This window comes from Ostrea edulis, chromosome 9 (assembly GCF_947568905.1).
Source record: "Ostrea edulis chromosome 9, xbOstEdul1.1, whole genome shotgun sequence".
In the NCBI taxonomy this organism is placed as follows: Eukaryota; Metazoa; Mollusca; class Bivalvia; order Ostreida; family Ostreidae; genus Ostrea; species Ostrea edulis.
The window spans coordinates 42,943,684-42,961,392 of NC_079172.1; the positions used below are offsets into that span (position 1 = coordinate 42,943,684).

The 17,709-nt window shown below is 36.0% G+C and overlaps 1 protein-coding gene and 1 long non-coding RNA gene across 2 annotated transcripts; both read left to right on the forward strand.

The window, feature by feature from the left end:
- Nucleotides 1–227: 227 nt before the first annotated feature.
- On the forward strand, nucleotides 228–1,138 carry LOC130050163 (uncharacterized). Its single transcript, XR_008798569.1, has 2 exons — nucleotides 228–760; nucleotides 1,081–1,138. It is a non-coding gene; the product is annotated as an uncharacterized LOC130050163 (long non-coding RNA).
- A 463-nt stretch (nucleotides 1,139–1,601) lies between these two features.
- Nucleotides 1,602–17,291, forward strand: LOC125658324 (uncharacterized). Its single transcript, XM_056149298.1, has 8 exons — nucleotides 1,602–1,693; nucleotides 4,066–4,174; nucleotides 9,188–9,216; nucleotides 10,051–11,062; nucleotides 11,237–12,031; nucleotides 12,125–12,945; nucleotides 13,028–13,245; nucleotides 13,434–17,291. Exons 2-8 carry the CDS (start codon nucleotides 4,072–4,074, stop codon nucleotides 13,501–13,503), a joined length of 3,048 nt encoding a protein of 1,015 aa, XP_056005273.1. The 5' UTR covers nucleotides 1,602–1,693; nucleotides 4,066–4,071; the 3' UTR covers nucleotides 13,504–17,291.
- The last annotated feature ends 418 nt before the right edge of the window (nucleotides 17,292–17,709 follow it).

Here is a 17,709-nt window from a genome sequence, read left to right on the forward strand (position 1 = left end):
CTAGCAATTTCCTGGCACTTAATTTGAATTTTGGAATCATGCCTTTTTTACTATGAATTTTCATAAAAAATCCCGACTTTAATAGTCACAATTCAAACAAAATCCCGACTTTAATAGTGCTTAGTAGTTTTCAAGGGGGGGGGGGTTGTTCGTACGAACCCCACGAACCCCCCCCCCCCCCCCCTGGCTACGGGTGTGTTAACTTAACTTACTTCAGTGTGTGTGTAGTAGGGTGAATTAATATCAATAATTTATTTTATTTTTAGTGTAAATAAAATATGTAAGTTGCAAAACATAAACTTTTATTGGATTATATAATGGTCTTCCATATTTCTCTATTTAGATATGTAGTAATGTAATTATGACCTTAATGGCTTTCCTTATGATTAAACCATGCATGCAGTTGTTGTTCATGGTCTATTTAATTCATTTTGGTTGGCTAAGCTTAGTGTCAAAGGTTATATGTCATGGGTTTTGTGAGTTCTGTTGGATTTTTAGATAGTCAGTTGTATTCACTAGCAGAGTGTTGAAGGGTGGTTTTCTTTGCATATCTTTTGACATCTTTTTTCTGACTTGAGGTAAGAAAATGAATCTTAACATATTAATTGGTGTGAATGTGTTAATGAATGAAAGAAATGAAATTATGTACTTTATTTCATATTTAACAAAGGAGTAAAATAGAATTAATATTTTATACAGGTTCCTTGAAAATCAGTTATCTTCCTATTTTTGATATTTTGGCTCTGGTACCATATATCTGGTAAGATCATTGTTTTGTATGTATTTCTGTGATGTCTAACTTGTATTTGTCATATAATTTCTTTTGTGTGTGTTCGATGTGTACTTTACCATTTAGTTTGCATAAATGTCATAAATGATAAGATTTATTATATTTAAATGCATTATGGGTAAAGAGCCTCATTTTGAGATTTAAATGTTATTTTATAATTTTTCTTAAACTTTACACAAAATAATGGACGAATAATTTTGTGTTCATTGTATTGAAATTATTTCCCTAGTATTTGTATATTTTATGTGGTGTGTGATTGTGTATGCTTATAATTGTTTATTATGTTTCAGAGCTGCTATTTACATGTCAGAAATAGATTTATTTCTTCAATAAACTCATAACCTGTCACGGATGGTCTGTGTGGTCATTAGAACCGGTTTGCAACCCCGTAACATTTGGAAGGTATAGGCCCATTGTATCGTTCATTACTCATTACAAATACAAATATTTATTAGCACAAACACACTTACAATAATTGGCAAAGGCCCATTGAACATCAATTACAGTACAGAAACAGGTGTTAAACAGGTGGTTTCCCCCCCCCCCCCCCCCAAGATGGCGACTTTCGTCGGAAATTCGTCCCTTGTATTGATATGATACTACTGCAGGGGGTGTAATTAAAACGATGTATTAATTACCAAAACGTGTCGATATCTTTATCATGTAACGACTTAAATTCGAAGGTGGTTTTAAGAGGATTTATGTCTCCGACGACATCGAGAAATATGCATGTACTTAATTTGTGCACCTTCCAATAGTAACACTTCTAATTGGAGTTGTTTTCTTGTAGTTTTCTCAGGCGACCAATAAAGCCCACGGGTCTTGTTTTCATTCACCGCCGGATTGTCACGAGATGCGCACCCTAGATTAGGCCTACCTGACATAGAATATCATAACTTATTGGTATGTACTAACTTGTATTATGATGTATTGATACACCTATTCAAAATCAATCTGTAAATACTAGACTGAATTATTGATAGATTGAATAATTGATACGTAATAATTTATTTTCGGTTTCTAATAAATTGTATGCACGTTTAAACATAAACATTTACATGCATCATGCCTGTGTTACAAATTGATTACTGGTTGAAAAATAATATCGGGAAAAGAGATAAATGTTTAAAAATGACTTTAGATATATATTGTGTGAATCGTGTAAATATATAGCAGTGTTGTTATTGTAGTTTCTTTTTAACTTCCTAGTATTACCACAGGTGTACTTTCGATTTCGATTGTTAAGGGATGTTGCTAAAACGCGGAACGGAAAACGGAAAGGAACACCAAAAAATCGGGAATATATTTTATTTTTATTAACATTAAAATTTTATGAATTTGTTTACAAGTGGTAAAACATGAATTGATTGCTTGATTAAAGGTTAGTGTTGCCCTCTCCCTTTATTCTGACTTTTTCAGGAGAGGGCTGCAAAACATTTTCAATAACCTGTAATAAGCTCCGTATATTTGTCACTCATTTTTCACTCAAATAGAGACGTCACCATTACCGGTGAAGGGCTGCAAAATTTAGGCCTATGCTCGGCGCTTACAGTCTCAGTTTGGCGAGGGAGGTCTTTATCGTGACACACATGCTGTGACACGTGGCCTCGGTTTTTGCGATCTCATCCGAAGGACTGTCCCATTTAGTCGCCTCTTACGATGAGGACCTAGATTCTAACGCGGATCCCCACGTGATGTATCTCTTTGACAGGATCAACACTAATCCGCAGAATACCGGTACATGTACGAACTTCCACTTTACATAAATTTATCCCAAATCAGGCAAACCTTTTATACACACCGGACTCGGTCGCTTTAGATTTGATGTGATACGTAAGTTTATCTACATTACATCAGGTGTAGAACCAAAATCAAACTCAATTATCGTTAAAATATCTAGTTTGATTAAAAGTAAATTCGATTTCAAAAGGCTTTGTTTGAGGGTAATCGTCGGAAAAAATATTTCATTTTTTCCTATGTTGTTTCGGAGTGGGGTTTGTGGTGTGAAAATCTTTTATTCATTGGAAAGGCTCATAAAATCTTTAAAAGATGGCCGTCAGAATAAAACTATAAAATTTAGAGGGGTTAAACTATAACTCCAGTCTTTTAAAAGTATATTTGTTTTATTTTTCTGTTTGTGAAACATTATACTGTCACAGTCGGGGAAGGAGCGTATCAAAAAAGACAATGCTTGGAAAGGGGGTCTTACCGAAAGGCTCTTGCATTACTTTTAAATATTTTTCCTGAGTTGTAATGGTTTTAAAATGCATATATGCAGCATTATGAAGTATATAAAACGGTGAATTCTGAGGATGACTTCCCTTTCTCTCTGTAATTTCTGCTTCCATTGTTCGTGATTTTAAAAATTGCAGACTTCATAACATTATTGCAAACAATAGTTTCCGTGTTTTAGCAACACCCATTGCATAGTCTCATTTAACCAGACGCTCAATTGTTGTTTACGGAAACCGGTATAGGTAATATTTTATCGACAATTGGGCTCAAGTTAAAAAAAAACTTGGATATTCCTCTCCCAAACAGTCTGATAGAACAAGACTAAAGAAACATTCATGGGTCTTTGACTTCACACAATAATTGACCATTAGTCCACCCCCACCCCCCACCCCCCCATACCGCGGAATTACCTACCTCTTGACATTGCAATGAGCGGTTCAAAACAGCTGTTTCAGCAGCATCTCGTCAATACTAATTTATGTCTAGCATTGTAAATAGTTTTGATAACCCTCAAATTAATTTTATTTAGCATAGTGCAACTCAGTTCCAGGGGCGGATCCAGGAATTGCAGTTAGGGGGGTGCCACTTTGAGGCAGGGGATCTGGGGCGAAGCCCTGGTGGGGGCCCAGGGGGCAAATCCCCCGGAAGCTTCTGTGTTTCATAGGGCTTGAAATATGTCTCTTATTTAAGTCATTGATACTATTTTCTATCATTTTTAATAAGGTGAAATTAGTCAAATGACGAAAATTTTAAGTTCTCCTAATAAAGTAATTCAAGAAATCAAAAGATTTTGTCATCTATTTCTCCGGGAGTGGAAGAAATTATTGCTTCTTTTATCGTTTAATATCATTTTTCTAAACAAGATACCACGATTTACGTTAAATTTGAAAATTTTAGGGGGCGCGCGCCGGCTGCGCCCCCCCCCCCTTAAATCCGCCACTGGGTTCATAATTGATATAATCTTCAATAACTCGTCTAGAAAGATTGAGAATATAGTAGAAAATACCATTCTACCTTTGTAATGAATTTTCTTTTTACAGATAACAATGGCTACTGGTAAAATTTCGGTGATTGAAAGTTCTGATGATGAAGAATCCGACCAAGTAGAAACTGCTTTGAAAGATAAGGAAATTAAAACAATACCTACAGGTGATCCATGGAGTTTACATCGGTTAATAATAATAATGATGTGTTAAAATTATCAAATCCACCTGGATCCAAACGGAAAGAGGATATACTTTTTAAATATGTTGAAGGTGCTACGGTTAGGGTGAACGCAGCAAAGGTAGATTGGCGGATCAGGGGGAAAATAAACGGGAGAGTTGCTATCTAAAATGGTGTGTTCCCTCCTCCCCCCCCCCCCCCCCCCCCCCCCCCCTAAAATGAGGTTACCAAAACCGTTTAAAGGAGTGAAAATCCCGTACCCTAACTCCCCTAGATCCACCACTGTAAGGTGTATACAAATTTTGTGAAACGGAGAGCATTAGTATACAAACCTATATGTTTATATAGGTCTGTACTTCAGTAAGATTATCTAACATACCAAGATCAGAACAATTCTCGAAGTTTATTTTGACCCCAAAATATTGACTGACTCTTAGGATGATGTGCAGAACATTATTTTTCAGCTGAAAAAATGTCACATTTATGTAACTTTTTCATTAACCAATCGAAAATGATATGAAACGCGAATTTTCGTTGAACGGTTAAAAAATAGTAGATCAATCGTACCCATTGTATTTTTCTCTCCGATGTTGGTAAAATCAAATGTTGATTTGAATATATTTTGTTGCTAATTAGATAAGAAGATTGGAATCGAGTTCCAAAACTTAGATGATCCTCTCCCTTAAATAGCATACAAGTATGCCATAATGTATAAAGTACTATATTGCACATTTAAAGCCGACATGAATTAATAAATACGTACACCTTTCTCATCTTATCCGCCATATTTCTCTCAGGTAGCCTAATTTACTCTACCCGTATATACCCCAAATGTGATTGTCACACCTGAGTGATTTTTATGCCCCCGAGATCGAAGATCGGGGGCCATATTGTTTTTGTCCTGTCTGTCATTCTGTCATTTTGTAATTCTGTCATTCTGTAATTCTGTCATTCTGTCTGAAACTTTAACCTTGCTAATAACTTTTGAACAGTAAGTGATAGAGCTTTGATATTTCACATGAGTATTCCTTGTGACAAGACCTTTCCGTGGGTACCAACATTTCTGACCCTGTGACCTTGACCTTGGAGTTTGACCTACTTTTTGAAAACTTTAACCTTGCTAATAACTTTTGAACAGTAAGAGATAGAGCTTTGATATTTCACATGAGTATTCCTTGTTACAAGATCTTTCTGTTGGTATTGAACCTTTTTACCTTGACATTTGACCTACTTTAATTTTTTTTTTTTTTACATTGGTCATAACTTCTAAATGGTAAATATTAGAGCTTTCATATTGTACATGAGCATTTTTTTTTTACAAGATCCTTCTACTGGTACCAAGATATTTGCCCTTGTGACCTTGGCCATCTTCGGAATTGGCCATTATCGGGGGCATTTGTGTTTCACAAACACATCTTGTTCTAGGTGGACTCGACCAGTGCACATCTCCGATAGTAATATATAGGGAATGAGAAACAAATAAAATCACATTTTAAAACATTATGCTTTGCTCGAAATTACAAAATATTGATTGTATACTAATGCAACATTCTGGAAGTTTAGATAAGTTAGACAAAAATGCACACACAAAAACAAAAACAAAAAGAAGCTTTTCGTGCATACTTGCAAGTGCATGCAAGTATTTGCATTTTCTTATAAAATAAATGCGGATAAATCATTTGCCAATTATATACTGATAGAATGGAATAGGCAAAGAGCATAAAATATATTATTTATATCAATTCTTGCAAAATACAGGTGCATGCCATATGCATAATATGCAAGGCACAAGGTATATTCGCCAAAAAAAAAAAAAAAACTGTATCAAATACGGACGTCTATTCAACAGGTATCGGAGATGTGCACTTACCGAAAATATTAGATTCTCTTTATTCTGATAAATCCACGAAACAAAATGATAAACTCCATTTGTATCTTGTTAGAACTTTACAACACGTTGTCGTTCCATTATACAGACTGCGACACACTTCACCCGTGCCAAACAGGGTATCTTCAATCAGGGGAGATGTCAGAGTCGAAATTTTTTTCTGTATTGAATGCTTGTCTGGTCGAGGTTTTGCAGTTTATAGAAATCGGGAATCTAATATCTGGTTAGATATATTGCGTGCACAATTCAAAATTTCTCGATGATCATATACAAACTTGGATATACAATTAAGAGAATAATGATTGAAAATATACATCTGTGTGAAAATGCGTGTATTACATTTGCAATCCATAATAAACAGTTGATTACACAAAGACACATATAAAAGGAAATGTATAAACGAAAATATAGTTTTGTTGTCTCTTTTGGAACCACATAATTATTTACCGTCTCTGTATGTCCATATTCATTGATAGAGAGAGAGAGAGAGAGAGAGAGAGAGAGCAATTAAAAATTTCCAGCTATTTAAAAATTTGTGATTGACAATATATTGGAAACTTACAGGAGTTGATGCTTACAATTGAATTCATTACAAATTAAAAAAAACCTATTAGTTTGAACTGCTCATGTAGAAAATACTGACATTATATGTTAGAATAAGGGGGGGGGGGGGAGTAAATTGTCAAAAAAGTGGGTAAAGCAGACCAGCCTTCCTGCCCACCCCAACCCCCTGTATACGTGCCTGAAACAATATATCAATTCGTGTTGAAAGAAAGGTAGATGTCTACATTTCATTAAATTCCAGAGCAGCTCGAATTTATGTGTTCCCCTTTTAATTATTTTGTATGCAAGATTCGTTCCTGAATTTATAATCATGCTTTCAGTCAGAGCAGAAATTAATTCATTTTAAAGTACATCTAGTTTGAATGCAAATGTTGGGTTTCTTCTTTTAATTATACCCCCCGCAAACGAAGTTTGGGGGGGGTATACTGGAATCACTTTGTTCGTCTGTCCGTCCGTCCGTTTGTCCGTAGACGCAATTTGTCCTAAGTTTATTTCAAATACCGTTGGACATATTTCATTCAAACTTTATGCACATCTTCTATATATTATGTAGTTGTGCATCTCCTATTTTCATTGAAACATTTTAACAGTTATAGAAGTTACGCACATTTTCTTTTCATTTTGGGGGTTGCACATTTTGTCCAGAGTTTAATTCTAATACCGTTGAACAGATTTGATTCAAACTTTATTCTCATCTTATATATATAATGTAGTTGTGTATCTTCTATTTTCATTGAAATATTTTAACAGTTATGGAAGTTACGAACATTTTCTGGTTTGGTTGTACTTGTAGTAATAGACACAATTTGTCCAGAGTTTATTTGTAGAATATACACTTCTGCATTCACATTGTAGATAATGTGAAAATATCCAATGTGCTTGCATTAAATATTTCCCATCATCTTATATGCCCCGCGGGGGGTATTAGTCCCATTAGGACAGTTCTACTTTCATCAGACTCTTTAGAAACCCCTCACCCAAACTATGCAGCTTTGTTTTTATTGATATCTAAATCGGCATAAATGAATCCGGATATAAATTATATAATGTTTTTTCGTGATCTAATAATGAAAAAAGAAAATGTTTATACTCTTGCCTTCTGCATATCCTACTAATGCATTACAGTATATTGACATTGTATCATATCAAATAAAACCTCAACACGAATTTTACTGATTTATGAATACTAACATCTTATCAAATATATTTGAATTTGAAATTTCTAAGTACAGCGGTATGGCCATTGCGCCAGATCTACGAAATGAAAATATTTATGAATAAATTACACTCAAGCCTGAAAGTAATCATTATGGCATGTTACAGAAACGTTAAAACACACAAATGCTATAGTCCTGCAATGCATGCATGCGGTTTTTCTGAATACATGTATTTATATGTATTCATGAATGACGTTCCTACGCTTGAAAATATCTTGGTCTTTATGCATTTTGTTTTGTGATTTTGGTTTACCATTCCTTACACTGTGTAAGTGAAGGAAAACTTGGTAAAGGGTACAATTCTACACCATACAATTAGTATACATGCATGTGTTGCAAAGCAAAATGTACATGTAATAACCAGACATGTATCATCATTTTTCATGGGGGAGGGGGGGGGGGGGTAAAACAGGGGGGAAATGGAAAATTGGATTCTTCAAAATTTCTTGCCATTCAAAATAATAATTTGAAAAGATGAACTAAAACAGCAATAAAATAAAACAAAACACCCAAACACACCAAGATGTTTTGTCCGATGTTCAAAGTCCTAATGTGGGGTGAAGGGTTAAAGAGTCTTTTACTTTGACTACCTCAATAACTTCCCCCTACACTTCATTTTCTTCAATCGTTGGGGGTGGTTAGAGTCCTCTACTATGAGTGTCTCATAATATCTTCATTTTCTTAATTGGTGGTGGTGTGTGTCTTCTACTATTATATCAGAACTTTCAAGCTGGGGTAAGTGGGGGAGGGGTTGTCACTCAATATATCTTTTATTTGCATTACAAAATAACAAAAAATGGATATTGTTATTAAAGGTGGGGGACAAACACTCTTGTCCTCTCCCCTTGATGTTTGATAACGACGCATAATTTGATAAGTACGTGTTACCTGTCGAAGCTACCCGCACAGGTAAATCGAAGACACTGATGTGAAGTGAAGCGTAGAAAAGCTCGTCCCCTAAAAAACATGCGAACCCTGATACATATAACAATAGAAATTCCAACTAATATGGCGGATTAGCAGAGAAATATGGCGGACATATAGAATTATACTATATTTATTAATTCATGTCGGCTTTAAATCAAATGTTGTATTCACTTCGAATGCACGTGGAGATGAAGGTAACGTTCTATTTTATCAACCAATCAAAAAGCTCGAAATTATTTATTCATATGAGAATAACTGTTTAGACTAGGAATATAGTATTAACATTGACATCGCTTGCAGATCAATATTTCTAGAGAGATTTCAGCCAAATAGAGACTCATTATTCATGTGATAATTTCATTTTTATGCAATAATAAATCATTTTATATTTTTCTTTCCAAGTCCAAGGACAGGGAACGAAGCCATGGAGAGTAAGCAAGCAATTTATTTACAATCAATGTACATTTTTAAAAGTTTCATTTTAGATGGTTCACATGTATTGAATCTATCCCTTTGAGAGACACATATTTCTCAGACATTGACATGCGTGGATCAAAGATTTCCCCCAGGGATCCACCTCTAAAAATATTTTAAGGGGTGTTCAACTGAAACTAAGGTTTAACGTCCCTCTCGAGAAGTTTTCAATCATATGGAGATGTCACAATTGCTCGTGAGGGGCTGCAATTTTTAGGCCTATGTCTGGTGCTTATGGCCTTTGATCAGAGTCTTTATCGTGCCACACCTGTTGTGACACGGGACCTCGGTTTTTGCGGTCTCATTTGAATGACCGACACATTAAGTCGCCTCTTACGACAAGCAAGGGGTACTGAGGATCTATTCTAACCCGGATTCCCGTTTTGCACAACAGAAACTGCATAAACATGAACATCAACGAAAAATGCACATTCACTTTTCACTCATCTCAGGATCGGAATTGGGGAGGGGGGGTCCCTACACTGTCTTTGATTTGCAACTAAATTATTTTAACTTGATACTAGCATTGCCTTGCAATTAATGGATATTTTAAAATTTGCTCAATATCGTTTTTCGTAAATTGAATTTCAACTCGCAATATCTCTGTAAATATGCTCACAACAATTTTTTTTGTATTTAGTATCCTTTTCAACTATAGTATAAAGAATATTTTTCATAAAATTATGCAAGTTCTAAAATTACGGGACAAGTCCTTTAAACAGCATACATGCATGGTATACGCAACCTTTTAAAAGTCTAATAAGAACTTATAATTCATTTATATATAACAGAATACCAATTCTTCCATGAAGAAAACGTTTAAAGAGTTAGAAGCAAAACAGCTGCAGATGTTTTTCAAACAAGACTTAAAAGACAACAAAGTGGATATTAACATATGCTCCCAAACAAACCACGTGACATTGTCATGTAGTAGTGCACCGTTATTAGCTACCAAGAAACAAAGGCTAGAGGAGCTGTTGAAGAGTTTGAAGTATGAAGATATTACACTTGATTCTGCAGTTGGAGTGCCTATTGAAAATATCATCAAAATAAATTCCCTCAACATTTTATTATGTGAGGATTCAAGTAATACTAGGAAGCTCAGAATATGTTACAAAGACCAGTCTGAGCTTCAAAAATTTCAGAATCTGTTAAAAAATAGGACAATCACATTGGGGAAAGACGAAAAGATAGGAATTAATAGGCGGAGTAGGAAATTTGATGATACAGCAGCTGCGTCGAATTCTTCCATCTCGAATTCGGACAGAAATAAGATGGATATGGAAACGTCTCAAAATAAATTACACTGGCAGTCAACTAAATCTACAGCTTCTTTGACGTCAGCCTCAGGTGATATGGACAATTATAGTTCGGCTCCCTCGTCTTATTTAGGAGACAACATCCACGTAAAACAAACCATCACCCAAAACGGGGTTTTTACCAAAATATATGAAGGTTCCATCATTAGGGCCAATGTTGATGCCATTGTCAATGCTGCCAATGATCGTCTGAATAACTGTGGAGGGGTCGCTGAAGTTATTTCGAAAGCTGCAGGCTATGAAATGGAAAAAGAGTGTAAAGAAAAACTGGGAGGTTGGTCTAAGATAATGGTGTCAGATAACATCGTCACTAAAGCCGGCAAATTGCCATGCCGGTGGATAATCCATGCTGTTGGACCTCGTTGGGGTGACTATAGAGATAAAGAAACAGCCTTAATGGACCTGTACAAAACTGTGTTCAATATCCTGCAGACCGCCTGTGACCGTAAGATGAAATCCGTTGTTATGCCACCAATAAGCTCTGGTAGGTATATTTGTCATAGTTTATCTTTTTAAACTATTACATGGTAACTGAAGTGCAAGACACGAATTTATCGATTAGTTAATTATATATGTATATCGAAACCTTACTAGTATGTACATGTATTCTGAAGTTGACAAATGCATGTATCATTATTTGGCCTTTTTTCTATTTCAGGAATTTTTGGGGTTCCTAAACAAGCTTGTGCTGCAATGTACGTAAAAGCTCTACTGGATTTCTCGGAGAAAGGTGCTGACAACAAAGTGAAAGAGTTTCACATTGTAGATAACAAGGCTGACATGCTGGATTTGATATGCAAGGAATATAATGATGGTTATAAAGAGGGAAGAAAATATTTAGAGCCGAGAAAAGTTCTGGAACGTCTAGGGGAAACAAGCTATTCATGGAAAAACGCATCTTACTCCAACAGTCATATGGCTAACAGTACACCAAGAGGCGCGAATGTGTCTGGAAATAACCATCGAACTGTTTCCAGTAATGCCCAGAGTGGACAGAACAGTTCTACGTGTGTGCTGAGAGAGAGTACCGGAAGTTGCGATGAATATATGGCTGGCAAAAATTTAAAAGTTCTTATTTATCAGGGAAATATCATTGACGTAAAAAATGTCAGCGTACTTGTGTGTGCTGAAGGACGAGATGTGTGGGGTCAAGGATACCTTTCTAAGCAGATCATGGAAAAAGCCACCAAAAGACAACAAAGTGAAATTAATAAGCTTTTCAAGGGAGCAAAGCACCACTCTTTTTCAGAAATTCTACAGCTCAGCACTGGGTTTCATCACTACAAACTGGTTTTTTATGCTATCATAAAAAAGTTTCCAGACACAAAACCACAGTTCCAAAGTAAAGAATTGCTGCAGAATACCATTTCAAACATCTTGACAAAGGCCAATACGAAGAAAAAGAAAAAGAAAAATCAAAGGATATCAATTGCTATGCCTCTGCTTGGTACAGGTAGGTGCTAATGATCCATCAGAGGTAATTTCTTCTAATGCAGCAAATTCATTGACTACTCATATTTCATTCAGACATGATTTCTAATTCTAGGTAGCATACAGAATTCTGAATATCTGCAACAATACGCTGATGTTGTGTGCGAATGCATATTAGATTTTTCGAAGACAATCGCACCGGATTCTAGGCTTCAGGAAATACATTTGGTGAATCATCAAACCTCCTCTACCAAAGCCTTAAAAACAGCTTTCTCTGCAATGCGGGATGCTAGATCTGGCTCATTGCCAAGCCAACAGGTTATGAAAAGATTTCCAGGCAAAGATTTCAGAAGAACGGAGTTTGATCCAAGAAAATACAAATTTGAAGAGACCTGGAAAGTGCAGAAGCAACATAAATTTAATTTTGAAGATTTTATTGAAATATGCTACAAAAGACCATCAAATAAAGGACAACACGCAGCGAAGCAGGTGGAAACAGATACAAATAAAAACAGCATATCTCAAGGTAATATAAAATTCATCGAATCATCATCAGATGAAGAAGATGTTACTGAGACAAAAGAGAGATTATCACAAAATCAACCCGCTGCAGATGCGATGATAAATGACGATTCCGATTACGATAATGAAGACTCGAGTGAGGATGAAAATATAATCTGTGTTGTTTGTATGGATGAGGAGATGGAGGATCCGGTGATACTGAAGACGTGTCGTCATCAGTTCTGCCGGGATTGCATCAAAGATTACTTCTCACACAAGCCTGTCTGTCCTGTCTGTAACACCGTGTACGGGACTATGTTTGGTAATCAACCTAAGGATGGAACAGCCACGGTATACAGAGATACGACCTCACTACCCGGGTTTTCCTGTTCCACGATCATCATCGATTACCAAATTCCAAATGGCGTCCAAACAGTACGTTATTTACATCTGTTTCAATATAGCGTATTCCAAAATGGATACTAAATTCACACTAGAATTTAAATTTGTATTACAGGAAGAGCATCCTAATCCCGGAGAATCTTTTACTGGAGTTTCCCGTCAGGCTTACCTTCCGGATAATGAAGATGGCAGAATGGTCCTGGAATTGCTGAAGCACGCTTTTGAGCACCGTCTGACCTTCACGGTTGGGTTCTCTCGAACTTCCGGAAAAGACAATGTTGTCACGTGGAACGATATTCATCACAAGACCAGGAGAGATGGGGGACCGGAAAAGTAAGAAAATAATGATTCTTAAACAGGAACTTCAAATACGAACTTATGAGGCTAGTAGTTCGTATAGTTGTACAAGCAATGGAATGAATAATTTGAATAATTTTGATAGATAAAAGGAGTATTTTGAAACCTATATATGTATCTTTCAGAAATCGTGGTTGATAATGAACGAATTCACAATATTTCAGATATGGATATCCTGATCCAGAGTATATTGAACGATTAAAGGAAGAATTGGCAGCAAAGGGGATTTCATAAACCTAATCTCCTACGTGCAGATCATTCAGTTTGCGAGACCAAATTACAAATTGACTCCAACTACATACTACCTGCGTTTTTGATGGTTTAGTTCATGAGTTAAGAACTTTGACATGAATAAGTGTCTTGGACGAAATTAATCAAGGCTTCGCATCAAATATGTAGTAATTACTTTATCCAACTGTCGGGCAACACTTTTATGACGCGATATATCCAGTAGTTTATAACTACAAGTAGACTTCAGAGCAACTGTGTGTATGGGGAAAATATCAGAGGAAATATATTTTTAAGATAAGGTCAAGGTCAAAAATACTAGGCATTGTGTTTGGAATTGTGTGGTGCGATAACGTACTTTTCAGGCATCAGTATATCTATAGGTGTAAAAGGTCAATGTCGCATCCAAAAATGGAACGCGTAAAATGTCTTTTAAAACTTTTTTTTCTATTCCATTGGATTTAATGTAATGTCAGCTCTAAATCTGAAAATTGTATTTTGTAAAAATATGCTATTATGATAGTTTTGTATACAGTGTATAACTTAATCGATAGTCATTGATAAAATTAAAACTAAGTTCAAGATTTTATCAAAATAAAGATTTCTGTTCTATTGAAAATATTGCATTATATAGAAATATATAGTAAATCACAATTTTGCAACAAAAATTTCCAACATATACATTATAACTCCGTTTACCTGATCAGGATATAGGGCTCACGGCGGATGTGACCGGTCGACAGGGGATGCTTACTCCTCTTAGGCAACTGATCCCACATCTGGTGTGTGCAATTGTCCGTGTTTGCCCAACTATGTATATTGTATTGCTTATAAGGGTTATGAGATCGATAACTGTTCGTTATCTTCACCTTATATATATATATATATATATATATATATATAATGGATGAAAAACTATATATTAAAACGTTTAGGTTCTTTTTCGATAATGATTGAAAAATACATCAGTATTGCAGTGTTTAAAAATTGGGGGTTAAAAGGAACTAGTTCACAATTTTTTAAGAAGAAAAAAAATCAGTTTTGATGTTAAACATTAGAAATATGACTCAAAGGTGAAATGTTGATCTGTAATATGAAGCATCTTAATTTTGCACAGTCACAAATTAAACTTTTAGATGACATATTTTACCAAAAGAATACTTGAAATCTGATATATATATACGTGTAATAAACTTGGAGCGATATCCATTTCTATTAAAAATTTCCTAAACAATAACCTTTTTTTGTTTATAAAATAAATAACATACTCTCTACAATGAGCTTGTGTCATAATGTATAATCTTAATTTTTTGTGAAAACTTTTCAACTCGTTAAACAGTAGATTTTTATCATTAAAAGTGGAAAGCAATTTTTTTGGGAAACCAATACGCCGGTTTCGAGATACACCCGAGTTATTTCCCTTTGGAGAACTCTCGTGGATAGTGGGGCGCGAAACAATTTGTTTACACGCGGGAGTGGGACTAATATTCATCACATCGTAAGTGAATGTACTGAGTAAGGTTCTCATACACTGTTAGATCACCCGAATTCGACTGATACACAAACTAAGTAAGTTATAAGTATTTAGGGAGTAATTAAATACATAGAATTCTTATCATATCACGTTATTTCGTTGGTCATAAGTACCATATCAAAGACATTACTTGCAAATATGACATTGTTTTTATGTTTCCACTTTAGTAAAACATTTCCTTTGATAGTATTTTGTGTATTTCCCACATTTACATATTAAAAGAGAAGCCGCTTTTAATACATTTCATCGTCTTTCTCGCTGACTGTGGGTCCACTCTGTCCCACTTAGTCATTCAAAGTTCCACTAAATGCACCTTCTACACAGAAGAGTTCGTATCTCGAAACTGGCGTATTAGATGTATTCCTTCAAGTATATGTTCATTGTAAAACACTATTGTGTACAGTCTGGGTGTATGTAAAATGGATAGAGCATATACGGGTATAGAAATATTGGTTTGATACATCATAGATCAATACATGTAAAACGGATATTTATCGAACTACCACAAGTATTTTCATTCATTTTTGAGTACTTTCGGTACTTTCATTGTAACGTGCATGATATTTCAAAGTCTGAATTTGTAATCCTATTGCTATGGCTTGTCTTCGGAAAACACTTTTATACCATGATACTAAGGCAACCATTTATATCATTATCTCGACGTTCCATTGTTAAAAGTGCATTTATTAGAAAAACAATGAGATCTCGGATTTTTCAAACGTAGTCGCCTTATAACCCAAGTCCTAAATAGATAGAAATATATGAGCTTCATTCAGGTGACCTATTGCTATCTGTTTTTGTCCGTCGTCGTTCGTCGTGCGACGTGCGTCGTGCGTTAACATTTGAACATTTTCAGCTTCTTCTCTGAAACCCCTGAACCAATTTCAACCAATTTTGGCATATAGCATCTGTGGGTGGAGGGGAACAAAAATTGTGAAATTCGTGGTCCCTGCCCCCTGGGGCCTGAGGGGTGGGGCAAAAACCATCAAAATGAGTGTAATTTTAAAAAATCTTCTTTACTCCTGGACATCAAGAAGCCAAACTGTGGGCATAATTATAATGAGCGTTGAGCCCTCTACCAAAATTGTGAAATTCATGGCCCCTGGGGCAGGGGTTCTTGTGTTAGGGTGGGGCTCTATTGGTCATATAGTGAAAATGTAGAAATTCTTTGAAAATCTTCTTCTCTGTCTCTGGGTATTAAGTAGACAAATTAATAGCATGGTAATGATGAGCAAGGATGCCTCTTTATAACCCCCACAACAAGTTGTGGGAGGGTATACTGGAATCGGGCTGTCCGTCCGTCCGTCCGTCTGTAGACGCAATGGTTTCCGGGCTCTAAAGCATTATCCTTTCCACCTACCGTCACCATATCATGTATATGGACTACCCATGGGATGAAGATGTTCCCTATCGATTTTGGGGTCCAAAGGTCAAGCACACTGGACATTGAAGTAGCAATATGGTTTCCAGGCTCTAAAGCGTTATCCTTTCCACCTACAGTCACCATATCATACATATGGACTACCCATGGGATGAAGATGTTCCCTATCGATTTTGGGGTCAAACGTCATGCGCACTGGACATCGAAGTAGCAACACTCAGAAAAGAGGTAGTTTATACCTATTACCAACACCCTTTGGGAGATTGGGTTAAGCGGGGGGTATTCTTAGTGAGCATTGCTCACAGTACCTCTTGTTAAAAATTGTGAAATTCATGGCCCCTGGATCAGGGGTTCTGGTGCTGGGGTGGGACTCTATAAGTCATATAGTGAAAATGCATTATTTCTTTGAAAATCTTCTCTGTCCTTGGGTATTAAGTAGACAAACCAATAGCATGGTTATGATGAGCAAGGATGCCTCTTTCAAAATATAGAAATTCATGGCCCCTGGGTCAGGGGTTCTGGTATTAGGGTGGGACCCTATTGATTATATAGTGAAAATGCATTTTATTTCTTTGAAAATCTTCTCCTCTGCTGCTGGATATTAAGTAGACAAACTAATAGTATGATAATGATGATCAAGGATGCTTCTTTCAAAACTGAAATTTATGGCCCCTGGGTGCAAAGGCGGGGATGACCACATAGCTATTCAATGTTTCTTCCATTTTTATATTTAAACACAAACCTAATTCAAATATTGGAAGGTTGTTACATGATACTCAGGTGACCTATAAGGCCCCTGGGCCTCTTGTGTTATTTATACGAATTATGATTAGTACCAAAATGTTCGAATGTATTGTAATAAAACTAAGGATATATGTATCAATAAGTTTGCTTGTCATTCAGGCCTTTATAGATGTTACCATGGAAACAAAAGTCAGTCGATACAAACATTCCCCATGGATTTATATTTCCATTTTATTTATTTTTTGCCGAAATGTCCCGAGACATGCTATCAGGTTGGGAGTTTATCCCCAACAAATACATGTACGAGTTAACTTTGTGAATGTATACCCCTTCATCCACAATTACATATCCTTCCCGTTTTAGATGAAGATCCGACGACAAGCACGGCATAGTCTATCGAATTGTAGTCGCCCTGCCCCAAGATAGTAAAGCGTTTTTCTCCAGAAATCGGCTTTGCGATATGATATTGGTCTGATTAAAACCAGACTTTCAATCCCCCACCCCCCATTTTTCTATGTCCGCTCGTTTAACTTGGAAGGGGGGGGGGGCGAGA